At 43.9% G+C, this 27,228-nt stretch overlaps 1 protein-coding gene across 1 annotated transcript; it reads right to left on the reverse strand.

Annotated features, from left to right (window-relative positions):
• Window positions 1–2,070: 2,070 nt before the first annotated feature.
• Window positions 2,071–26,859, reverse strand: LOC110087209 (cytochrome P450 2W1). The gene is made up of 9 exons (XM_072982580.2): window positions 26,013–26,859; window positions 17,190–17,352; window positions 16,289–16,438; window positions 15,429–15,586; window positions 14,245–14,418; window positions 12,842–12,983; window positions 12,287–12,471; window positions 9,002–9,143; window positions 2,071–7,890 (listed from the first exon to the last, which is right to left on the reverse strand). Exons 1-9 carry the CDS (start codon window positions 26,208–26,210, stop codon window positions 7,700–7,702), a joined length of 1,503 nt encoding a protein of 500 aa, XP_072838681.2. The 5' UTR covers window positions 26,211–26,859; the 3' UTR covers window positions 2,071–7,699.
• Between the last annotated feature and the right edge of the window lie 369 nt (window positions 26,860–27,228).

Below are 27,228 nucleotides of genomic sequence, written 5' to 3' on the forward strand. Positions count from 1 at the left end.
TGATCTCCAGGGAGTTCCTGTGAATGAATGACTCTCTTTTAATAGAGAGGGTGTGTGGATGCCCTGGGGCACCATGGGAAATGCTCAACGCCTGCCCTGCCCGTAGGGCTTTACTACCAGCTGTGAAGTCCTGAGGTCTCATAGCATGACCAAAAACCCTTGTCTGTTGACTGAGTCAACCAAGGAAGGCAGCCAGCCGCATCCGCCGGGCTGACACTCTAAAAATGGCCCATTGAAACCATCCCCCAGGAGTTCTGAGATGCCTTCCCCCCCGTGTGTGTGTGTGTGTGTGTGTGTGTGTGTGTGTGTGTGTGTGTGTGTGTGTGTGTGTGTGTGTGTGTGTGTGTGTGTGTGTGTGTGTGTGTAAACTCACACACCGAAGTCCCATCAAGTCAAGCCAACAGCCGAGAAGTTAGTTGTATATAGTTTATGATTCAGCCGCTTCCCAAGTCAATTACAGGAACCAGGTGTCGTTGCTGGCAGAAGGCACTCTGGGGGGAGAAAAATAAAAAGTAGAAGCCCTGCGCAGACACAGCCTTGGAGGGTTGTTTTGCATCTAACCTGACCACATCTATTTACCCGGGACGGTCCCTCGTCAAGGAGGAGGTCAAACAAGAGGTGACGCACAGCACGGCGTTGGGGTAGGCTTGTACCATTGCGATTTATGGCCTATGCGTGCCTTGATTCCTCAAGATGGATCGGGAATGTTATGGGGTGACGGGACAGGACACGCTACACTTTCTCCCACCCCAGTCCTAACTGGTTTTGCACCTCTCCCCCACTGCCTCCAGTTATTCACAAGCCTCCGCTGATATCCATGGGAGCTTTCCTCAAATCCTGAATCGGCTGGACACCCCCTCCCTGGGCAGAGTCCCCACCATGGTAGAAAAAAGGGTTTGACTGTCGCATTCCTCATCTTAGGCTCCTTATTTTCCCGCTCCCCATTTCTCACCCTGCCTCCTCATTCTTAGCAGGAGCAACAAAAATCTACACAAAGGCAAAAATCCAGCTTGACTGTTTTTGTCTTTTATTTTGTCTCTGTTTCTTTCTGGGTTTGGTGCCACCTTTAAAAAGTGATTTCAGCACAAGCAGTTGCTGGATACACACAGAGGCACAATGTACAAACAGAGGAAAAGAGTCCCATGTGATGGTAAAAGTGTGATTTTAAAAACTGCTACTGTAAAAGTCTGTTCTGATCTGGTACAAACTGCTCTCATAGTAATGGAAAGAGAATTAGAAACAGAACTTGGAAAAGTTACTTTAATGGACTTCATGATCCATAGGGCTCAGCAGTTATACAGTTAAGGTTAAGGTTGGAAGCCCAGAATCTCTCAAGATAACTAGAGGATGCTAGGCATGGACTTTCTGGGGGGGGGGCTTAATTCACAGAGGTGTCATTGGTTGGACAGATCTGATGGCCCCTTAACAAGGAGTCCTAAATAGTTGGTGCTCGGTTCGGGAAGACAGCGGTGGGGAAAGGTAGCTTAGGATCTGTGAAACACAACAGCATGAGAAGATTGGTATGGTGAAGGATGGGACATTGCATTAAATGATAAATTGACTATTGAACTCAAGATGAAAAGAGGGGAATTACGTTCCAATATTGTTAATGCTATTTGGGGTAGATTTGTTGAATTTGTATTAGTGAAAGGAAAGGGGAAAGCGTCTAAACAACAATCTATACAATTCTGGAATGGAAGTTTGTAATAAAAATATTGTTCAGTGGGGTCCTGTGCGTATGGGGTGCACGGTAGAATTTAGAGTATAGTTTTGTTGTTGTTAAGTCGTGTCCGACTCTTCGTGACCCCATGGACCAGAGCACGCCAGGCCCTCCTGTCTTCCACTGCCTCCCGGAGTTGGGTCAAATTCATGCTGGCCGCTTCGATGACACTGTCCAACCATCTCGTCCTCTGTTGTCCCCTTCTCCTCTTGCCATCACGCTTTCCCAACATCAGAGTCTTTTCCAGGGAGTCTTCTCTTCTCATGAGATGGCCAAAGTATTGGAGCCCCAGCTTCAGGATCTGTCCTTCCAGTGAGCACTCAGGGTATAGTATATAGTAACCACCATTGTTTGTATTTTTGTATTTGTTTTAAAAATAATAAAAATATAAACTAAAAAAAAAAAGAGAAAGAAACTCACAGCACGTGAAACTCACTTCTTAATCTTACGGTGTCTGCCGTGCCATAACCAGAAAGAGTGAGGAAACCTACTTATGGTCTCTGGAGGTCCATGGGTTCGTCTGTGCCTGAGCTGCCTCCTAAACCTTCCATTCAGTTGGGATCAGAGGGACGCTAATGTCATGGTAAAGCTGTCCATGGCTGAGGAGCAGGAGGAAGAGGCTGCTCTGAGTCCCCGAACATCATCCTATCAAACACTCAACTACGAATGGCTCCATACCATCTTATCATATTCATTCTTCTCAAAAGTAACTTTCCAAGTTCTACAAAAGAGCCTGGGAACCATGAGGAAGAGCCTTTAAATCCAATGGTCCTCAATTTTTTGTATCTAATGTCCCCCACCCTCCCGTCACCCTACCGGAGAGCCTTGACGGACACCCCCTTGTGTGTGTCTGGAGAACCCCAGAATCCCAGAAGCCTCTTCTGCTCTGAAAAGGCTACCTCCTGCAGGGTGGGGGGAATCTGCCTGTTTTCCCCCACCCTACCCTTCCGTTGGTAGAGGGGAACACTGGGGGAAACCTCTTTCAGTAAGTGCCAGCTGTTAATTTGCACTCCTGCGCGCTCAGGAAGTTGTGACGCTCTCGGGCAAAGAAGGGGGCTTCTTTTCAAACCTCCTATCCAGTTGGCAGATGCTGCCGACTCGTCTGTGGCTAGCCGTGAGTATCTACTGTTCCACAATCAATGGACAACCTCTTTCTTAGGGAAGATGGCATGGAACGGTCCAGGATAGCGGGCGAACACTTTCCACCCTAAGAGCTACCAACTGGGACAGATCTGTGAATGATCTGTAAAGAACCTCAGACTTTTCAGGAAGCAATACCCACATTAGGTTCCTTCCTTGGGGTCATGTAACGCCAAGCACCTTCTGGCCCGCTAGACTCCTTGGGAAGGGGAGTAATCCCCTACAGTGCCCTTGCCAAGGCCACCAATTGAATGCACATTGCAGGGGATGAAAAACCTAGGGAGCAAATGGAAGATAACAGATATCTGCACAGGCAAATGAAACACAGATTATTATTACTATTTTAAAGATCAGTAGAGGACTTTTCAAGGATTATTCTAGAAATAAGCCAGCTCATTGTGTTCTGCTAAAGCTCCCCCCCCCCCACCAGCGCATGGCCAGGGCGTTGTGATTTGAAGAGTAGCTTTTCCAAGCTGTGGGTGTCTATGGACAACCAGGACAGGTGGGTAACACCCTGCTGTCATTTGGTTTCCCCAGCACACGGTATCTGATACTGGAGAGGACACAGGATTTGTAGCTAAACTCCCTCTTCTAAGGCTGTCCACTTTGCCAGCCATCGCTACCACTTGTGGCATTACCGATTTCACTACTTGATGAGGCGTTGTGTCGACGCATCCTTCTTTTTTTTTCTCTGTCTCAGTTTGCCCCCTCCCCTGGGCTTCGCTGTAGCGCTCTATCGCTCCACCGCAATGCCTGCAGCTCATGCATGGAAAACAAGAACAGAACGATTTGCATGCCTTTGCTTTGTGGGATTTAAACTGCACACCTTTTATGCCTTCCGATCTGCATGTGTGCCCTAATAACGATAGTAAGAGTCAATTTAAAATCAGGAATGACACACAACTGCTCTCTTTCGAGACAACTCAACGCTGTTGCACATTGAGTCAGCCCTCAATGTGCAAGGAAACAGTTTTAGACTGGGAGCAAAATAGGGGCCAATCCTGCAGCAGTCCCCTCTGCCAACAGGCCCCCAAGTTTTTTATACTCTGTGAACAAAATCCGAAAACATAGTTGTGTAAAACTTGTATTAGACCATTAAAAGTTTCTTCAAAAGCCTGATGAAATTCTAAGAGGGCTGAAAAGCTTGCCTTTTAAGGTTCTCGTCATGTTCTCAAGACCTCATCTACAAAAAGTATCTCTCGCCAGCTATTAGTGACATGGGTCTTTCTCATCTTTTAGCAACTTCCCAGTCAATGTTCAAGCGGTGAAGTTTTATACTGTCCTGAGTTTCTCTTCTGTTGAGAGAAGCTACAGGAGTTGGATTTCTGCCTACCAGAACTGTATTAGAAGAGGCCGCTGGAGAGGAGCATTTGGGTGATACAACTATAGAACAGCTGTGGGTGAACAGACATCGGTGCAAAGCTAGGCATGTGTAGAAGGTGCCTGGGTTCAAACCCCGGGTCAGGATGAGAAGCAACATCTGAACGCAACTCCAAGATCCAGAGCCCCCCGTGAGCAGTTGGGGATACGTAAAATTAGGAGTTGGTGCAAAGATGTCCTTCCAAGCAGACCTCGGAAAACAGGGTTGTTTTAGCTTGTTTTTCAAATATGTAAGCTAATTTCGGTCCAAACAGACAAGCAAGTGGGTCCTAGCTCGAATCAAGCCTGAACACTCTCTGGAGGCAAAAAATGACAAAAATGGAGGTTGTCCTGATTTGGGCACATCACAAAAGACAAGATTCACCGGAAATGACAACAGGGCTAGGAAAAGTCAAAAGCAGCAGGAAAAGGTCAGCAATGCTGGGAAAGACTGAGGACGCAGGAAAAGAGGAAGACCCAATACAAGATGGATGGACTCCCTAAAGGAAGCCACAAGCTTGGGTTTGCAAAACCTTGAGCAGCGCTGTTGAGGGCAAGACATTTTGGAGGTGGCTCTTTCACAAGGCCATCCTAATTTGGAGGCAACCTGGCAGCGAACAGCAGCAACAAACGGTGGCTTCTCCATGGGTATAAATAAATAGAATACATTTATTTTGGATTGCATTCCCAGAATCCCCCACTCAGCTCCCAGAATCCTCCAGCCAACATGGCCAGGGCCCATGTTGACTGCAGGACCCTGAGAATTGTCTTCCAAATCAGGGAAGGGGGGGAATCCTTGTTTGGGAACCACCGGAATCCATCCATCTCATATTTGGTCTTCCTCTTTTCCTGCTGCCTTCAACTTTTCCCAGCATTATTGTCTCTTCTGGACAATCTTTCCTTCTCAGGATCTGCCAAAAGGAGGACAGCCTCTGTTTCAACATTTTTCTTTCCGAGAGAGAGAGAGAGAGAGTTACAGCAATTTTGAAGAAAAATAACATCAGATATCATTGGGGCTATCCAATTTTTTTTTAAAATCTGGAAAGACAAGATTTTGTTTAAAATCCACTCCTGCGAGGAAGGTTTACAATTGCTGAAATCCTGGAACATTTACGAAGGAGAAAGTCAGGAGTTAACTCCAACTACAAGCAAAGAACTAGAAGGCTGAACCAGAAGAAGATGGACCAGTTTTTTCTTCTTATTATTTTTTCCTTTATCTTTCTCCTAATAAAATCTTTCTTATATATATATATGTATGTGTGTGTGTGTATATATATATATATACATATATATGTTTCTCTCCTTCCCTCTTTCCCCTCTTTTAATTTTTGATTTTTTTTGTTTTCTAATCAACCTTACAGAATAATACTATTTACTTTACTCTTGTTCTTTGCTTTTTTCTTTCTCTTTTTTGAATAAATCATATTTATATAATCATACTAAACACACTAAATTTAGATAGCAAGAGTGATAACAAAATTAAAATTACTGAAAACTAAATTTAAATTTTTTAAAGGATTCTAGTAAAGGGGAAGGGGGAAGGAGAAGGGTATTCTTATTCTTATTCCTATTTTATTACTATTTTAGTATTAAATATTAAGTAGAAATGCAAAAGTTAAATGAAAAGATCCAGCACCACATTTCAAACAGATCTGTTTCCCCCCCCCATCAGCAGTAAATGAGATTAATACCACGTTCTCTTTCCATCCTGATGTTGCATCATCATAGCATCCGGGAACACAAGAAAATAAAACCTATCAAGAGGCCAGAAACTGATATTAAGGTCTTTGAAGACAGGTTCTGGGTTGTGCATCATGTTACGGACATGTTCTGTCGGCATGTGAAGAGGATGTTAAGGAGAGCGAATAAGCACAGCTGTGTACTGGAGATTCATGGATGGTGTATTCAGATTCGGCAGAAAACTCTGAGATTTCGTGAGACATAAATCAGCAGGGAGGCATACATGCATCATATATTTTCCAAACAAGCAAATATACACCAATCAAAAAAAAACCAAACACCCTCAAAAATTTTCAAAACTAAAATGTAAAAACCCCACACACCCCATCGGCCTTTCATCAGTGATAAGTAGCAACGTACAAGGCACTAAGAGTGAGCACTGCGGAGGGAAATGCTTTGCAATGGCACAGACTGGCCACAGGGGGGCAGCAGAGACACCGAACAGAACCAAGGAAGAGAAGATAGCATGGTTATTAATGATCTCTCCACTGGGTGGCAGCAGCGATGATGAACAACATAAGATACCATATTTTTCCGTGTATAAGACGACCCAATGTACCAAGACAACCCCCACTTTTCCAACCCCAAATAAGAAAATTTGATTGCTGCTTCCCCCCCCCCCCCAACTTCCTGAGCCCCGGGAAAGAAGGATCCAAGGGCTGCAGAAGTGGAGGGGGAAAGCAGCAATGAAAGGGTTGCAGGATCGCAGCGCTTTGATCCTGCAGCTCTTTCATCGCTGCTTTATCCCTCCACTTCCTAAGGTGGGGCTTAGGAAATGCAGGGGTAAAGCCGCCATAAAAGGGCTGCAGGATCAAAGGGCTGCAATCCTGCAGCCCTTTGATCCCTTCCCTCTTACTTCCATGTATAAGATGACCCTCAATTTTTAGTCTAAAGGTTTTAGACAAATGTATCATCTTATACATGGAAAAATAGACAGTACTTGCATTAAAATTGGGGCTCTACTGCCTCCTTTTAAACTAAGTAACCCAAATATTTTTTCCCTCATTGGCAGGTTTCCCAAGTCCATTGATCATTTGGGTCACCCTGCTCTATGCTTATTCTACACCTTTGCAATATCCCTTTGGAAGTGGGATGATCAGGAGCATAGATTGTATTGACACAAGGTCATACCACCGCTTGGTACAAAAGCTCTTGTCGTGTTTCATCATTGGTGTAAACAACCCATATCTTTTCAGTTTTATTTCTCACCCCTTTCCAGCAGACCCCTAGTGTGGAAATCAACATTCTGGCATCCAGCACTGTCAGTCGCTAGCCACTGAAACCCCATCCATTTTTTTATGTGAAATTAGTCCCCCCCCCCCCAAGTGGGTAAGATTTCTTTACACTTATACTAAACTCCATTTCACCCGGCCACTTGTGAAGTCTCCCTCTCATTTGGTTTTGAGGAGCAAATCTCTCGTCCTATTCCATAATTGATATATTTACTTATAAGTTCTTGATTAGAGACGGCCAAAATCTCTACGCCGTGCCTACCACGACACCCTCCACCATGTGCCTTTAAGATTTCCGTGTACACCTAACGGCATCAAACATGATCGCACTAAACATTTCAGAGCCAAACCTAGAAAGATCGGGTTTATATCTCTCGTTCTTTCACGGGTACACCCGTGTGCCGCTTTGGGCTCACGATGCAGCTGGGTCCCAGTCGTAAAGCGTGTCATCAGAGCGTGTAACCTCTTTCGCTGCAGCACGTGTGACTTCTCCGACACGACGTCCTCTTTAGTCGCGGGGAACGGCACAGGCCAGCTGAGGCTGTGGTCTTAAAGTGAAGGTCGTCTCCGGAACGTTCAAGTCCAAATCTGCTTCTGTTACGCCTGGTGAGGGCTGGAAAGTGAATTTCTGCAACAAGCCCGTGAAGAATAAGAAAAGCTCTGCTTTCGCCAGGCTCTCCCCCATGCAATTCCGGCGCCCTGTGAAAGCAATGAGCAAGGGGATTAACCCTGTTTACTTCTGAGCCGTCAAGGTACTCTGCGTCATGCTAGGAGGTGGGTTTACCTCTCAAGAACAAAACATGGCAAGCTAATTTACAGGCTACAGGAGGTGTGAGAAAGCTGCTGCTGTGACAGTCACAAGTGTTCAGCCCTCAAGGGCTTCTAATCACAGGCTATCTGTAATGTATATTTTGGAACTCCATACACAGTTGAACTTAGGTCTGGGGGTTGCTAATGTGGTATTGAGGCTAAAAGATGAATAAAGAAATTTCTGTGATGAATCCTCTCTTGACAACCCTTCCAATCACCCAAGTGGCCTTATCACAAAGTTGGGGAAACTTTGGCCTTCCAGATGTCTTCAGCTTTAACCCCTGGAAGGCCTAGCTGACAGGGTGAATGGTGAAGGATTCTGGGAACAGAGTTTGTCCACCATGGCCTTAGGCAAAGCTTAGTCACAGCCTCATCCCCACCTGGAGCATAGGTTTCAAGATCCTGACCCGCCTTATGAGACCGTTGGAAGAAGTTAGAAATATCTTTATTAAAATACGTGCGAGCCAACGTGGTGTAGTGGACAGAGTATCAGACTAGGACTCAGGAGATCTGGGCTCGAATCTCCATTCGTCCAAGGAAACGTACAGGGGAAACAGAACTTGCAAAACCGTTCCTTGAAAAAGTTCTCTTGCACAAAAACGGTCAGGGTTGTCATCAATCAAAAGCAACTTGATAGCAGAACAACATTAAAAAGTTAAAATATTTAGCACCCTCTGGCCCCCACGGCTATCAAAAGTAAGGTACAATGAAATAGATATAAACATGTACTTTAAAATACAGTTTCAATATGTATGAAGTGTTGCTCTGCATAGGGCTAGACAGGAATAATCATCCATTCCCTCCCACCCCCCTCATTGGCAAAAGACTGCAGTTCCACACCCCGAAGCAAGAAATTCCCGACATTAAGCTTGCATCTGTCCTGGCAGAAACAGCACCGATTTCGGGAATATTCTTATCAGCCCAACCTGCTGGGATTCTGGCCTTGATCCTTTACCAAAAGTCCCCCCTCCCTTGAAAAGAAGCAAGCCAAGACAGGTACCTAGGGAGTAAGGCACAAAAGCTTCCTTCTTGACAAACTTCCCATCTGCGTCAAGAAAATGGTTAGGGTTGAACTCGTGGGGCGTCTCCCAGTGATGTGGATCGAGGAGCACCGAAGTGAGGGAAGGAATCACCATCGTTCCCTGGTGGTGGTGGTGGAGGGAAACAGAGATGGGGTTTAGAAACAGATCACACATTAAGGAAGGATAAAAGCATCAAAACGGAAATCTTTCTGTCTCTTTTGCAGGCACTTCTCCTTTCTGTATTGCCGCCTAGAGTGGTCGAAATGACTAGATAGGAGGGGTATAAATACAATCAATCAATCAATCAATCAATCAATCAATCAATCAATCAATCAATCAATCAATCAATCAATAAATAAATAAATAAATAAATAGCAGTCTGCCACACAACATTAAACAAGCCGAGCTTTTCCCTCCTTGCTATGGAAAACCTTTCTTGTCACTGCTAAGAGCAAAAGAAAATGCTACGTTCCATTTGCACCCACACTTCCAAGTGGGAAGGAGTTCCGGGGACCCACTTTTCCCCCCAGGATTCGGTTTTTCAAGAGTGCGCCGCTTGGTTTGTGGCATTTCTGTGATCAAAGGGTCAATCTTGATCACATCCTTTGCAGAGGTATTCTCCCAAGTGGTGGAAGATGTCATTTTGTCATAGCCCCTGATTTTCCTCACCTTCGTACCTTGCATTTAATGTGCTTTGTTTTGGGATTCATCGCTGCAAGGGAAAACACAGGCTTAAATTGTAAATCGGATTGCTGAGGCATGAAGCTGTGAGGAAATGCTCTTGTGGAAAGCCAAATGTCTAGTTTGCCCCTAAGATTTATTCACACATTGTTGTTGTGTAGTCGTTTAGTCGTGTCCATCTCTTTGTTACCCCATGGACCAGAGCATGCCAGGCCCTCCTGTCTTCCACTGCCTCCCGGAGTTGTGTCAGGTTCATGTTGGTTGCTTCGATGACACTGTCCAACCATCTCGTCCTCTGTCGTCCTCTTCTTCTCTTGCCTTCACACTTTCCCAACATCAGGGTCTTTTCCAGGGAGTCTTCTCTTCTCATCAGATGGCCAAAGTATTGGAGCCTCAGCTTCAGGATCTGTCCTTCCAGTGAGCACTCAGGCTTGATTTCCTTTAGAATGGATCGGTTTGTTCTCCTTGCAGTCCAGGGGACTCTCAAGAGTCTCCTCCAGCACCACAATTCAAAAGCACCAATTCTTCAGCGGTCAGCTTTCTTTATGGTCCAGCTCTCACTTCCGTACATCACTACAGGAAAAACCATAGCTTTGACTATTCAGACTTTTGTTGGCAAGGTGATGTCTCTGCTTTTTAAGATGCTGTCAAGGTTTGTCATTGCTTTCCTCCCAAGAAGAAGGTGTCTTTTAATTTTGGGGCTGCTGTCACCATCTGCAGTGATCATGGAGCCCAAGAAAGTAAAATCTGTCACTACCTCCATATCTTCCCCTTCTATTTGCCAGGAGGTGATGGGACCAGTGGTCATGATCTTAGTTTTTTTGATGTTGAGCTTCAGACCATTTTTGTGCTCTCCTCTTTCACCCTCATTACAAGGTTCCTTAATTCCTCTTCACTTTCTGCCATCAGAGTGGTATCATCTGCATATCTGAGGTTGTTGATATTTCTTCTGGCAATCTTAATTCCAGTTTGGGATTCCTCCAGTCTGGCCTTTTGCATGATGTATTCTGCATATAAGTTAAATAAGCAGAGAGACAATATACAGCCTTGTCGTACTCCTTTCCCAATTCTGAACCAATCAGTTGTTCCATATCCAGTTCTAACTGTTGCTTCCTGTCCCACGTACAGCATAGATTTCTTAGGAGACAGATAAGGTGGTCAGGCACTCCCATTTCTTTAAGGACTTGCCATAGTTTGGTGTGGTCCACACAGTCAAAGGCTTTTGCATAGTCAATGAAGCAGAAGTAGATATTTTTCTGGTACTCTCTGGCTTTCTCCATAATCCAGCGCATGTTAGCAATTTGGTCTCTAGTTCCTCTGCCCCTTCGATATCCAGCTTGTACTTCTGGGAGTTCTCGGTCCACATACTGTTGAAGCCTACCTTGTAGGATTTTGAGCATAACCTTGCTAGTGTGTGAAATGAGTGCAATTGTACGGTAGTTGGAGCATTCTTTGGCACTGCCCTTCTTTGGGATTGGGATGTAGACTGATCTTTTCCAGTCCTCTGGCCACCGTTGAGTTTTACAAACTTGCTGGCATATTGAATGTAGCACCTTAACAGCGTCATCTTTTAAGATTTTAAATAGTTCCACTGGAATGCCATCACCTCCACACATATATGCAGACTAATCGTAAGACAGGGATTACTGACAAGAAGACTCTAGCAGATTCCTGTCCCCAGCAAATGTCAAAGGGAACCAACAAGGTCTACAGACAGCAAAACAGGCTTCTCAGTCTTTTAAGTCCTCAGTTGTAGGTTAGTATGACAGCCAAAAAAACACAGTATGACTGTGTGTGCTACAGTATAGAATTAGAAATGGAACTGGCTTAAAGAACAAGAGATGTCTGTTTATCGTGGCACAAACTTTCTGTAGCTCTGCAAGGTGCAGATTTGCTCACTTTGTCTTCTATTTGGTTCATCAGGAGATAAGCACAGGTTTCATTGGCAAAATTGCTTGGGCACAAAACTCTGAAGGACTTACATTCCTAGCAGGAAAATATATGACCAGCTTCGAATGATAGACCTTCCTGTGGTCGTTCATTTTGACCCTGACTCAAAAATGACAGGGTTGTTGCTTATATTGTCCCAGATCAAACCCGACATTAAAAAGTTGTTTTTAGAAATACAGTAGGACCCCCCATATACATGGTATCAGAGTATCTGTGGTTTCATTTATCAGCAATCTGAAAATATTAAAAAATATTAAAAGGAAAAAACACTAGAAATACATATTTTCAGGATGTATTTACCATAACTGGCCACTAGAGGAAACCAGACACCATGCTATGTATTCTTGTTGTTGGAATACATGATCTTTTGCTCCCTCAAGTGGCCAATTCTGGTAATACATGGTGAAAATTCTTGTTTCTTGATTTTCTTCTTTTATCATGCTACATATATTATTCACTATTATCCACAGGAGGGCTTTGAATCAATCTACTGTGTATACAAGGGTCCTTCTGTAATTTGCTGTAGCTCTAGAAGAACATCTCAACCGGCGTCTAAATATGTGTTTATTTTAGGAAAATAAAATCTAAAGCAAGAATGCAGGTGTGCAGTATATATATCTGGAGATGGGTACCTTTGGGAGAAAGTAGCCTCTGAACTGCATGTCAACTGATGTACAGCGAGGAACATGTGGCAGCAATGTGATAAACCTCTGCACCTCATGGATCACCGCATTGGTAAAGTGCATGCTCTTCCGGTCTTCATACGTGGGCCAGCTGCCGGGTTTGACCACTTGCCTGATTTCCTCTTGAACCTTCTCTAGAAGAAAGGACAGAGAGCTAGATGCATGGAGTTCCTTTCCGTCGGCCTGTTTCCTTCCATCCCCTGGATGTGACCTGGCAAAAACAACAGGCTCTGAAGCCCCTCTAAAAAAGGAGTTTTATTTGGTGTATCCAACATCAGAAGCGTGGGACGGGCAGCTGTCTAAGAAAGTGTCAGCCAAATAAAACACGTTGTTTACGATGCACAAGGTTGGAAAAGGTTGTTTCTAACAGTTGCTTTTTTGAAACTAGAGCAATGAGAAACTTTTGCTGATCATCCAGACAATTCGCCACCCCTGTGTTCCCCCTTCTGCCTACTTTTGCTCTACAGGAGATAGACTACATCAAAGTCAACAGAGGCCACTTACTTTGAATCACTGGGTACTTCATCACCAGCAGAATCGCCCATTGCAAGGTTGTTGCTGTGGTCTCTGTTCCAGCCATGACGAGGTCCAGTATGGATGCGATCAAGTTGTCGTCATGAAAAAGGGTCTCTTTCTTGTTCATATCCTAAGGGGAGGATGTAGCCCGTGATAATAGCTAAGAGTTAAGAACACTCCTGAAACTGAGGCTCCAATACTTTGGCCGTCTCATGAAAAGAGAAGACTCCCTGGAAAAGACCCTGATTTTGAGAAAGTGTGAGGGCAAGAGGAGAAGGGGACGACAGAGGACGAGGTGGTTGGACGGGGTCATCGAAGCGACCAACATGAATCTGACCCAACTCTGGGAGGCAGTGGAAGACAGGAGGGCCTGGCGTGCTCTGGTCCATGGGTTCACGAAGAGTCGGACACGACTTAACGACTAAACAACAACAATACTATTCTCTAAATTCTACCATGCACCCCATACCCACTTGATTGCTCCGAGAATGTGTTTTGGTCAAATATCATCTAACATTCAGGTGTACCATTATGGTTAAATCCTGGCTTAATATTATGTTCAAAAGTGCCCTGATTTTGGATTAGACAAAGATGTGGCTATCAACTACGTAATCAAACTGAAATGTTCATGTATCGGATGTTGGAGGAAACCAGTGGGTCTTCCTTCCAACACTTTCCTCTTCTCTCCTTCGACCACCTTCCTTTTATATCGTCTTTCGGATGGTAAGCCTATGAGTCGGGATCGTCTTACTGTTTTATTGCCATACCATGCTTTGAAAAGTTTAGCTGCCTTATACATAAGACACTTGTCCCTTGAACTTCCATGGTTCTGAACTGCCTGGTTTGGGTTAGACATGTCTTGTTTTCAATAAAGAAATAAAGATTTCAATAAATACATACATGAAAATTCGATAAACACTATTTTTTCTCCAGGAAGTGGTCTTGAGAAAGGTGGGTCGTGCGTGGGCTGACCTAGGGCCCTGCCGTTAGCAGTGTGGTGGCCCACAGTCTGAGGCTGGTGGCCCAGATGACCCGCTCGCCTATCTTGGCGGCTCCGTGTGGCAACCAGGGAGGTTGATGGGGTGTGCCAGGAGGCTGACACAATTTGGGGAGGTGTGTGTGTTTTAATCAACTGTTTATGCTTGGTAGTTACATTTTTTGGGGGGGGAATAAGAGTTATAAATGGATTTTGAACTATACAGGTGTCTCGCACTCAGAACCTCAGCGTTCTTGAAGGGAGAAGTGTAAATAAAAACAATAACAATAGAAATAACCATTGCTATCTAGCTGCCACGGGTAACAAAATACCAGATGGGATATTTTTGTGGGCTGGCCCAGTGTGTTTTCTCTGATATTTTAAAACTCACAACCTGAGGTAATCCACACAATACCTCTTGCTGTTTCGCAATCAGGGCCTCTGTGTAGCTTCTGAGGCCATGGCCGTTCGTAGCCTCTCTGCTTTTCTTCATGTTCTCCCGAATAATGACACGGACCTCTTCGACTTTTTGGAGTAATATTTTGTGAGCGTTGAGAAAAAAACCAAGGAACGGGTAAAAGTTGAACAGCTAGGAACAATAAAAAAAAGAGGAGGAGTAAAAAACTTAGTGGCCTTGAAATGCAACACTCACAAAAGCTGCAGAAGAGGACAATGAAAGAAGATGGAAATTTGCATCATATTTGCATATATTGATTTGAAATATTGTTTTTTAGATCAAGTGCAATTTGAGCCCCTCCAGATGTCGTTGGTGTTAAACTCTCATAAGCACATCCAGTGGTGACGGATTAGATGAGACAAATTTCATCAACATTGGAATGGTTATATGTCCCTGACTTTGAGTTAACCAGAAATAAAATACAGTGGTGCCCCGCATAGCGACGATAATCCGTGCAGCAAAAATCGCTGCAAAGCGATTTTGTCGCTATGCGAAAATAAAAAACCCATAGGAATGCATTAAAACCCATTTAATGCGTTCCTATGGGCAAAAAACTCACCTTTAAGGGAAAATCCTCCATACGGCGGCCATTTTCGCTGCCCGGTAAGTGAGGAATTGGTGCGAAAACACAGTGGGCAGCCATTTTTTTACCCGGTGGCCATTTTGGAACCGCCAATCAGCTGTTGGAAAATCATTGCTATGCGATAATTGGTAAGCGAAACAGTGTACCGATCATCGCAAAGCAATTTTTCCCTATTTAAATCACTGCAATGCGATCGCTTTTGCGATCGCAAAATCTTCATCGCTATGCGGATCCGTCGTTAAACGGGGCACCCGTTAAGCGAGGCACCACTGTACATGTCTGGAAATACATCTCTGAGGAGGTACATCAGTGCGCCTACTCTGCCTTCAATGCAGGTGTTTGGTGTTGGCAACTTCAAAACCAACATAAAGAACTTCTCGAGCAACTTCATCATCCAGTTGGGCAGCTCAATATGCCGGGCACATCTTCAAAATAGAGGAATGTCCTTTGGCTGCCCTTGAAAGAGAGGGCTGTCCTGCCCAGGGTTCTGTAGAGGAGGACAAATGGTTCCCTTACATCAGTGTAAGAAGTAATAGACATGCGAGCAAAGACGGCTTACGTGCAAGTACGGAGATCCGAGGAGACACATAACCTCATCTATGAGTCTCAGCAGTGTCAGGAAGGTCGGATCCTTGTAGTCAAATCTTGCCCCAAACAGCAGCACAAATGTAATATTGGTCGGAGCAGCATTGAAAGTTCTCAGGTGGAAGGGCTCACCTTCAGAAATTAAGCAGAGATCAAGGTAAGAGAACCCTTATCCAATACCTCAGCCAAATATTATTTCTTACAAAACCAAGTATCAGCAACTGGAGGGTTTAGGATCAAAATTGGGCAGTGCCAATAACCCTATTTGCTGCCAACTTCAAAGATGCACGGAAGGCCCAATAATTGTACGAAACGAGATTTATGGGTAATTCATCTCACAGCACAGCTTTCCTATAAAAGTAGTTACTGATAAAGGTCCTCAATACACCGTTCGAACTGAAGCTGGATGGTTTGCCAGGAAAACGATGGTGCTTGAATGAGATTCTCTGTGACACATTCTTCTCAAAAGGTGGTCCCATTTCTGGGTGGCCTTAGAAGAAGGCAAGGGGAAACTACTTCCGAACACTCACTTCCTGGAAAATCATAAGTTAGAATTGACTCAACAGCACATTATTTAGCATTATTATCAGCCAAAATCAATTTTAACAGAAGGTATTTCTTTGCCAATGTATTTAGATCATTTGAAAGACCCCATGGCCTGCAGAGAAGACGGGGCATGATTTATTGCCTTACTGTTCATGTGTGTGGAGCTACTTATGTGTACAGTACTTTAGCACTCACAAACGCTCAGAGTTTTAAGTTTTTGGGGTCGAGGAAGGGGCTTTTAAGGTGGAGGGATCTCCTTAACCTTCAAGGCTTCCCAGCTTTCCTCACCTTGGAAAGATTTAATGTTCTCGGCAAGGAAATGGAGTTCTTCCACAATCCAGTCCTCCATCAGCTTCCTCCCCACGCCAAGGGTGCGCATGCTGTATATGGTGAATCTCCGGGTCGTCCTCCAAAGCTCCCCGGTCGAAAAGAAAAGGCCTGTTTCCAACAGATACACATCTCAGCCTCACTCGGGCCAAGGAAGAACAAACACTTATTTATTGATATATCTCGATGACATCCACACATCCCATGTCAATGTACAAGAAGCACAGGTGAGGAAGAGATGGGCATGTAATACTTCTTTTTTATATATATCTAGGTACTGTATTTTTCGCACCATAAGACGCACTTTTTTCCCACAAAACAGGGGGGTGGAAAGTCTGTGCGTCTTATGGAGCGAAGAAAACAGATTATATTTTCCTGTTTTCTTCTCCTAAAAAATTGGTGCGTCTTATGGAAAGGTGCATCTTATGGAGCAAAAAATATGGTACCTGTCCGATGACATGGCAACAAAATGTTGTCGTGTGGAAGGCTCCTACCCAATGTGCCAGCCAGCCACATCCTTTTCTAGCCCACTCCATTCCTCTTCACGCATCCAAAAGACCATCAGTCTTCTACACCCACTGAACACCCCACAGAAACAAAATCAAACTTAGGGTTCTCCAAAGCCTGTGACACCTCCTGCGAGTGCTTAGGTTGTACCGTCTTGATGACACTCGGACTGGGATTCACCCCCGAGGATCACTAGCAGTGGTGTTAGTACAAATTCTTAGGGCCCAGTGTAAACAACTTGGTTTGAGCCGGTCTTGAAACACTTGAAATGGCGGGAGACAATTTGTAGAGGTCCTTTGACATGGTTAGAAGGGTTAGAAGCAGACGTTGAGCCAACTCTGCTCATTCCGCTTACCATTTCCATGCTGAATCTCTTCAAATATCGGGATCGGGGGTCGGTCCACGAATTCGTCGGTGAAAGTCACAAGGGCCTCCTTCACGGCTTCGTAGCCAGTCAGCACCACGACTTTCTGGAACCCGAAATGGAGGGTGAACACCGGTCCATATTTCTTGGCGAGCTGCAAAGCAGATAGGAGTCCATGTTTCTCAAAACACGACAACTGCCACACAAAACAAGAGCTTGGGCAATGCTCCTTTTTCTCCTTGGACGCCAACTCCCGTCATCCCCAGGGTATTGTTTGGGGGATTCTGGGAATGCCCATCCTATACAGTGATAGTTTAAAGTTCTGGACGAGGCATAACAAATAACGCACATTCATTGGTTTTTGGCTAAGAGATGTTTCCAGAAATGCCAGAAGTCTGTACACAAAATTTTGGCAACAGTGAATAGCCAAGATAGTTGCCCTCTGAGAGGGCCAGCCACTAGAAGAAGGGCCTTCTCTGTGGTGACTCCCAGACTCTGGAACTCCCTCCCACAGGAGACAAAGACCTTTCTCTTGAGGCAGGCTTCCCTTAATGAGTGGGATTTTTAAATTGATTGTTATGCCTTATTGCTTTGTTTTTGATGCTTATTTTCAGGGGGTGTTTTATTTCTTTCATGTACAACAATCTACAGTACATGTATTCCAATACAGTCATGTCATGTTTTGGTGGCTGCACAAGGGTGGAGGGCAGGGTTTCACTTAACTGGGGCTTATTTTTGGGTTAGGGCTTATATTATGAGCAGCCTGAAAAATTATACTAGGGCCTATTTTCGGGTTAGGTCTTATTTTTGTTTACTATCTGTTAGTGTGGTATTTTCCCGATCCTTTTAAGCATTTCTACACTTACTGTTTTCAGCTTTCCATATTGTCTTTTAATGATGTAAGCCACCTTGTGTCCTTCTTAAGGAGAAAGGCGGGATAATGAATGAATGAATGAATGAATGAATGAATGAATGAATGAATGAATGAATGAATGAATGAATGAATGAATGAATGACGCCTGTGCAGAGGCTGGCGTTCTTTGGATCCATGACCTTGACTTAGCCTCCCCCCCCTTCTCCCTATGACAGAAACTGTCCAGTAGCTTTCCCAGTTAAGAAACCCAATTTCAGCCTTTTGGGCAAAGGGATGATCAAGTGTTAAGGGGAAAAAAATAATAGAAGCAATACAGCTTGATGCAAACTCTGAAGGACTTTGCACGAAGGGAGACCCTGGGAGACCCTGTTGACCAGCAGTCTCCTTAGCTGGGAGGGATCTCCAAACAAAGGCAAGTCATGTTTAATGGCTCATTAACCTAGCGGAAGGTCTCAGGTGAACTTCTTGAGCAGTAATATATGTTTTGCCATTCCAGCACCAAACCTGTTATTGAAGTAAATAAATAAAACCCAGGATAGGTCTGCCCTCTGCTGTTCCTTAGTTGTTCTGGAGTGGTTATAAAAAGCAGGATTTTTCTCCCCCCCCTCTTTTTCTTTTGCAGGATTTTCATTGCACAATGTTTCTAACCTGTTGCGATGAAGGGGAGTGGGGGGTGGGTGGAATCCAGGTAGATGAATAACTAAATCCTGCCTCTTGCTCTCCACTCCCAGTTCCTAAGGTTCTGTAAGGGTAGCAGCCCTGAACAGGTAAACGGAGGCTCGTGCACGCTATTTTATGATTCTCAAGTAGAAGAGGGTCCCACAGGTTAGAAACTCCTTAGGGTCTGGCCAAGTGGGGGGGATAGCTCTCATTTTGGATTGCTTGTGGTCCGGTCTCGCGGGAGCCGTTTCCTGGTGAGATCGCGAACCAGCCTGGCCCTGAATCGTGCCCAAGTTGGATTTTTAAAATATTTTTTATTTTGCTCCAGCTCCAGGAGAGCTACAGTGTTTTGGTGCTCGGCTGGAATGATTCCTCCATGGGCAGAAAGGTGGCTTTAAGGGAAATCGCTCCGACGACGTGATTCTTTCAGATGCAATTAGCACCCTTCCTTTCTCGTTCTGTGATCTCACCCTGGGACCCCTTTCTTGGCATTCTTTCCTTCCCACACAGCTAGAGAGAGTCTTTCTCTTCCGTCATTCATCCACATTCATACCCAGGTAACATGACTCCCCCCCCTATACACAACCACAGAAAAACTCTTTCTCTGCCCCAAAGCTAAGAGCTCTTTCATTGTCCAGTCTCAACTGGCAACTTTATACATCTTTTTATCCACCCGGGTGCCTTTTCTCTTCCCAAGACCAGCAGCCAGTCAGGTGATTTGATTGACTGACTGACTTGACTGACTGACTGACTGATTGATTGATTGGATTTCTATCCCACCCATCTAGACCAAAGATCTACTCTGGGAGGATTACAAATTTAAAAACAATAAAACCAAAAACATATACAGTGGTGCCTCGCTTAGCGGTTGCTCCGTTGAGCGATGAATTCGCATAGCGAGGGGGTCCGGGCCATTGCTGGAGCGTTCGCTCAGCGATGGCCCCTATGACGTTTTTTCGCTGTGCCATGATCGCTAAGTGGTTCGCTTAGCGATTTTTGCACAACGAAGCGGGGGAGAACAGCTGATCGGCGGTTCCAAAATGGCCGCCGCAACTTTTCCCGCTGTGCCCTCGCTTACCGAGGGCGCGAAAATGGCCACCCCTATGGAGAAGCTTCGCTCAACGGTAAGTTTAGGGCCCATTGGAACACATTAAACCAAGTTTAATGCGTTTCAATGGGTTTTTTCGTTCCGTTGAGGGATGTTTCCCATAGCGAGGGTTAATCTGGAACGGATTAACCTCGCTATGTGAGGCACCACTGTATTACAGAAAGTATAAGAGAATAAGATACGGCAGGAGGGAAAGCCTGCCCAAATAGCCAGGTTTTAAGTTTATTCCTGAAAACACCCGGAGAGGGAGCCAGGCGGATCTCCACTGCCAAGTTGTTCCAAAGGCAAGGGGCCACTGCCGAGAAGGCCCTGTTCCTCGTTCTCTCCTTCTGGACCTCCCTCGGCATTAGGCCTCTCAGCCACCCGGACAGGCTGGAACGAGTGACTCTGTCAGAACTGGTTGGGAGGAGGCACTCTGCCAGATATCGAGGTCCTAATCCATTCAGGGCTTTATATGTCATTGTAAGAGCTTTGAAATCAACAAAGAAATGAATGGGCAGCCAATGCAAGGCAGTCAACATGGGGGAAATATGTTGGTGCCTTTTCACCCCTGTAAGAAGTCTGGCCAGCGCATTTTGTACCATCTGAAGTTTCCATGTCAGTCTCAAAGGTGTCAAGATATTGTAATTTTATAGGCTTGAACAGGTATAGAATGTAACATTAATGAGCTGCCATAATGAACAGCTGTGTGACTGCTGAGTCACTGTGACAAAGGAAAAGATGATGCAATGCCTGGAGAAGAGGTGACACCTATGTGGAGGAAGATGATGCAACACTTCCAGTGATTGGATAGAAGGAACAGTGTAACTGTATATAAGGAAACAGTGTGGACATTAATGTATCTTCTCCTTCTTTCCTATGCTACTATCCTCTATGCCACTTTGTCTATATTTTGCCTGCTACGCCGAAGTTCTGCCAGTTTGTACATTTGTTAATACACGTGTCTTTTTGTACAGAAGACGAGTGTGTGTGTGTTTCTTCAATCAGATAACTCTGCACATTACAGCGCGAAGCTGACAAAAGGCAGCCCCACGTAGAGCGCAATCCTTCTCTTCTAATCCTTCTCTTTTTCTTTGCTCGTTTGCTTGTTTCTTACTTTGGCTGCGATCAGACGGCGATAGAAGGTTGCGCTGGATCACACCGGAAAGAGTCGCTTCCCCGAACACCACCACACTTAAAACAACCCTTTCTTGCACACGAAGCAACCCGGATCCCAAACACTTCAGGCCCCCTTCAAAAAAAACAAAGTAGCCCTCCCGCTGGACCAAAAAGGTACGGATTGGGCACAGAGCAGGGGTGGGTTAGCTCACGATCTTCTGTGCGTCGTTTGGCTGGTGGAAAACAGACCCTGCCGTAAGTGGCCCAAAATGTAAGCTACATCTGATCACACGCTTATTCTCTTCTTCCAAGCAACCAGATTCCCTCTCTGTGTCTTTATTTCTTTCACACACAAGCCAGTATTCTCCAGAGCTCCAGATGCACAAAAACCCACCCCAGTAGATAATAATTTAGAATCATGCCATGAGCACAAGCAACTGGTTTTATGTTAGCAACGTTTTCCTACCTACTACTTCCAGAACCATACAACTTTGCCCAGGTGGTATGATCGCACATTATGACACTCACAGGACTCTGTGTTTCTTGGAGGTTCAATAGGATACCGACCATATACTTCCTAACTTTTTAAAGAAATGCGGTGGATGAGTGGAGAGAATAGTGTTTTATTTTTCTCAACTGCACATTTTTGATCAACGCTACCTTGTGTGTGTTTTTTTTTAAACACCTGCTTCTCTCCTCCCTCTGAGACAGGTGGGGAGTAACAGGTCCAGAGCTGCATAGCTAGATTTAACTGTTTTCTTAACAAACACTGTTAGCCTTGATTTTTTTTATGGTGAAGGAAGGTCTTCTGAGCTTCCCACTGCAACAGTAAGCATGTCAGTTAAACAAGGAATTTTCATGATCGGCAGTCTGTTGACATAACACCCATTGTAACAGCTGGAATTGGGCCTTAATCCAGTGTTCATCTACACCAGAGTAGATTCTCTGAATTAATGACACCTCTATGTTGACGTATTGAGCTCCCGTTGATTTAAGACAGGAACTGAGCAATTTGGATAGACTAGTGGCTAGCTTTCCAACTCCAGAATCTTCTCCAGAATGAGAAGAAAGTAGAAACAATCAACACCTAACGTAGCAAAAAGTACAAACACTCAAAACCCACATTTGATTATAAGATCACACCATAATCAATACATTTTCTTTCAACAGATCTCAGACACCTTGGATGTGTTCATTGTTCTGATTATAGCTCTCAGAATTCCCTTCGGCCATACAGAATGGAGGATCTTGAAGTCATCCCAAGAGCAACTTTGATCATCCAGATATGCAATTTTCAAGCCATTCCCCATTTCCAGACCTGTTTTTTCGCCCCTTGGCAAAACACCACGAGGCTGATAGACCCCTGCAAACCTTCAGCTACCTGCTCATCTATGTCATTTATCTGTCGATCGTACTGATCAGAAAGTAACAAAGCAAAGTTGGCTCCTTCTAGACCAACCCGCAGTGCTTAAAGCACTGCGTGGTTTACAATTTAATTATGTAGGCTACATAGTTCTCCTTTGCCAGTCCTGTCTGACTGGGTCTAGCACCCTCATCGCTTATCCTCCTATTCTGTTTCTCAGTGTTAAAGCATTCCATATGCACCTGTGCCTTTAAGCTTAAGATGGTGGATCAAGGAGAAGGAAAACTCCGATTTCAAACCTCCACTGCCTTGTGGCTATATCCACTTGTGGAAAAGGCTTCAGGAGTTAATCTCGAGGCAAAATCCGAAGCTGGAGTCCCGGAGGCAGTTCGTGTCATTCTGGCAACTCCTGCGACGTCGCTGGAACCAGTTGTATTGGCTCTTGCCTTTCCATTGGACCATTTCAGCAATGTGGAGAGGGGGGATCTGCTGCTTGGGTAACAGCCTATCCTCTGTATTATTTTACCCAGGCTTCGTGCTCTGGAGAGGACACTCTCCAAGTCCTCTATACAGAGCACGTTACCATAGTCTCTCGAGACTGAAGGATGCCTAATCGAATCGAAGGTGGACCTCATCTACCAATTGAGGTGTTTCTTAAATCGGTTTTCATAGCCTGAGCTAAGAAGTCCCGTTTCCTGCAACTGACGGGTCTCTCATCCTTCCCAAAGAAAACACGGAAATTTGCTCCATCCAAGTGACTGAAGCTCATGCATTGCATTGAATATTATCTCCACGGATTCTTATTCTTATCTTATTCTATTTTATGTGTTATTTGCTGGGCGTTGTTTTTCTGCTGCTCTCCAGAAAATGGAAGGTGTGTGCACTATGTCACATATACCAACACACAAACACACCCTGCACAGCTAACTTCCAAGGACGTAGCTACGCCAGCCTGTTGTGGCATAAACAGCAAGAAACCTGTAGCCCCTTTAAGATGGGCACCTTATGGGTTGGCATGAGCTGTCCTGGGTACAGCCAACTTCCTTCAGAGGCATGGAAGACAATATTTATGCCACAGGATTTTACACATACAACCCCCCACACAGTTTTTGGACTATGAAGAACAAAACAGGACGCTGAAAATGATAACTGAGTTTTTAACATTGATCGTAAACGTTCAATAAACCGGTTTGCACAAAACTTTAGTCAAGCGCCGATTTCCCTCAGGCCGATTAGCGTGAAAGGCATGGCATGTGACAGTAACCGTTTGAAAAAAGGAACATGTCTCTGTGTGGCTCATTGGATATTAAATCCCTGTAGAATATGCCATATCTGCATATATATTTGCAACATTCCAGTCCCACCAGCTGTCGGAAGTTGAAAGCTGTGAAATTAATATGTAACGGCAGAATGCTTCGCTCAAAAACGGCTTCAGCGGCCATGTCCCGTCTTTGTTCTGATGTGGGATGAGATGACTGGGTGTTTGCCCAGAGGGACCTCATTTAAAGCTCCTGGTTGCAATCCGGACCATATTTTCTCTAGAGCCATTCTAGTCAAGGCAAAACTCAATTTAAAACGTCGGGGAATATGCATATAAAGAAAGAACAGTCCTGCCAATTTCTAAGGAAAACGGGAACGTTATTCTACCCATTAAGGTTAAAAGGAAGTGTGCTCCAGAAGTCCAAGGTTTATTTAGGTTTATTTGTTTTACTTTCAAGCTTTATTATTTGTGCCTTTGTTTATTTTAAATTAATAAAGCTGGGGAAAGTTCATCTTTGGGATTTAAAAGTCCCAGAATTCACTTAGCCAGCGTTGATCTGTATCCGACTTGGGGATTCTGAGCATTGTTGTCCAAAAAGCTTATGTTTCTAAAAGCTTTGCATATAACAACCACCATGATCATGATCATGATAATGTGGACAGATTTTATTTAATGTGGAAAATTGGAGGTCGTGCACTCTTACAAATATAACAGGTAGTAGAGGAAGAAAATAATTATACCTTGTTTTCCCAAAAATAAGACTTAATGTGAAAATAAACCCTAGTAGGATTTTTCAGGATGCTCATAATATAAGCTACCCCAAAAATAAGCCATAGTTAAGTGAAACCCCACCCTCCACCCTTGTGCAGTAAACAGAAGATGATGACATGACTGTATTTGAATAAACGTTGATTGTTGTACATGAAAGAAATAAAACATCCCCTGAATATAAACCCTAATGCATTTTTGGAGCAAAAACTAGTATAAGACCCTGTCTGATTTTCAGGGAAACACAGTGGGAACAAAAGCAGAGGAAATTTACTTAAAACGGTGAAGATAGAAAAATCTTGAAAGCAACAGAAAATAAGGGAGGAATATGAGAAACAACCACTTGAAGATAAGTTAAACAGTTGGAAAAACAAGACATTACCCTGACAATAGTTGATAAGACAAAACAGAATCCATTGGTTGCTAAGACTGAAGCCATTGATCGGTACCCAATTTAGGGATTTGAGAAATATTGATGGAAAGCATTTAATGAGGATGTGGCTAAAATTGGGGATGATCAAGAAAGAAACCGAAAGCTTGATCTTTGTTGCGCAAGGACAAGCACCCCACTTTGGTGGGACCATCAGGTAGAGAAGGTGCCAGCAAACACTCAAGTTAAGGAGTTGCGGGACTTACAGGTTCAAACAGACAGACATTTTGAGCATTATAGACCAGATGTAACAGAACAAAGAGATGTCTGGATAATCGACATTGGAATTCCAGGGAATGCCAGAGTTGAAGATCAAGACTTGGAAAATTAATGAAATGTAGAGACCTGGCAGGAGATATTACTTGCTTGTGGCTGAAACACATTTGAGTGATTTCCATAGTCATCCGGGCATTGGGAACAAAGCGGCAGAATTTTATAAAATATAAAATCAATGTTTTAAAGATTTATGTCCATTTCACAATAACGACGACAACGACAACGACAACGACAACGACAACGACAACGACAATAACAACAATAACAATAACAAACAATAACAATAACAATAACAATAACAATAACAATAGTAATAATAACAACAACAACAACAACAACAACAACAACAACAACAACAACAACAACAACAACAACAACAACAACAACAACAACAATAATAATAATAATAATAATAATAATAATAATAATAATAATAATAATAATAATAATAATAATAATAATAATAATAATAATAATAATAATAATAATAATAATAATAATAATAATAGTTGGAGATCTCAGAAATCACACCATCAGAGCTACAAGAAATAGCAATATTAGGATACACACTGTGTTGATATTTAACAGATACTTAGGTTTTTGGTTAAAACTTGTATCTGTTTATATAATACCAGTCAATTTTTTTTTACAATTTTGATTGACTGTGTTTGGTATTTTTGAATAATAACAATACCATTAGCATCAGGAGTCACCCCCATAATCTTTGGTTGTCAGTTTAAAACAATTGCCAATGGCTGCTAATTCGCTCCCTGAAATTTAAAAATCTGCAGATATATCATCTCACCTGCACATTTTTGGGAACCTGACGCCTCATGTTTAGGCTTGAGCTTTTGGTCTTACCCCATGGACCAACAAGACTGAGAACTGACCCCGGGCATCATCACCACCACCACCTCACTGAATTGCATAAATGGACCTGGAACAAAATTTGCACATAGCACTTTTTCTCTCTTACCTTCATGATGGATTTGTCTTGCCTTTTAATATCCAGCAAGTGCAAGTTGCCAATGAGAGGAAGAGGCGTCGGCCCAGGCGGCAATTTAAAAGCTGATTTTCTGGTGGCAGTTGCCAGGTAGAAAGAAATAAAAGCCATCAATAGACACAGAAAGCAAATACATACAGGATGAGAGAGGAATAAAGCGAACCCTGCCATTATGGAAGATCAAAAAGGGCTTCTCTAGCAAAAACAAGAAGGGTTAAAAAAAAAAAGCTTGGCACGTTCTGTTAGCAGGTCCTTAGCTTTATATCTCTGTTCCGAGGTTATCCCAAAACTGTGCAAAGAGCCGGCGTCCCCACCCTCTTTAAACACTTTTGGAGAATGTGGTCTAAGCAGTTCCTGATTGGAAAGGAGAAAGAGGTTTCAGGTTTCAGGACCGGTTGTGTATGGACACAGGGCACACCAGAAACGGAGGGATTTAAATTCCAAAAAAATAAAAAATTAAAATCCAGAGGTCAACGAGACATGCCCTACTCTTCAGCAAGGCTAGATGGTTAAAAGAAACCAAAACAAACAACAGCAACAACACACCATTGAGCCAGATGAAGGGGTCTGAAGGACTCAAAACCTTACATCTGTTGACCCTGGTAAAAAGCATTCTGCGCTTGGGTGTTTTATCTAATGGATCAACACGGCCACCTTCTCTCACCTCGAGCAGTGCTTGATATCCTTTGGATTTGATTTGAGGCCAAATGTCATCTAACAACAAGGCCAGCCCAACATATTGTGTTACCTGAGGTGGCACAGCGGATGTATGAGATCTGAAGCCAGGAGTTTGTTGGGCATCTGAGGCAGAAAAAGCCTACAAGCCCCTGTCTCTGGCTGTTGAAGCACAGTTTTAACAAATAAAAGAATGATTTCAAATAACCTTGCAGTTCTGTAGACTGAAATGGCCACCTCAGTTTCCCTAATGGTGCAGCGGGCCCTATGAACTAGACTGGTGGATGATGGTAGTGTAGTACATTTCTGAGCCCACAGCGGTATGTCACGGCAGAGCCATCACTGGTGATGGTGAACAGATAACAGCAAGATAAAATAATGACTGCTTTGAGCGACAGGCTCAAAAGGGAGGAAAACTCTTAGCAGAGAGGCGTAGCTCTGTTCAAACCGAGAGGCAGGAGGGAACCATTGGTTAGTGCTGGAGAGATTGACGGTCGACCCAGCCAAGAAAGAT

This window comes from Pogona vitticeps, chromosome 13 (genome assembly GCF_051106095.1).
Source record: "Pogona vitticeps strain Pit_001003342236 chromosome 13, PviZW2.1, whole genome shotgun sequence".
NCBI lineage: Eukaryota > Metazoa > Chordata > Lepidosauria > Squamata > Agamidae > Pogona > Pogona vitticeps.

Coding starts and splice junctions, on each gene's coding strand:
- LOC110087209 (XM_072982580.2), bottom strand. CDS start 26,210: ATGGCAGGGTTCGCTTTATTCCTCTCTCATCCTGTATGTATTTGCTTT. Junction 15,587..16,288: donor GAACATTAAATCTTTCCAAG/GTGAGGAAAGCT, acceptor TAATTTCTGAAG/GTGAGCCCTTCCACCTGAGA. Junction 9,144..12,286: donor GAGGCTACTTTCTCCCAAAG/GTACCCATCTCC, acceptor CACCACCACCAG/GGAACGATGGTGATTCCTTC.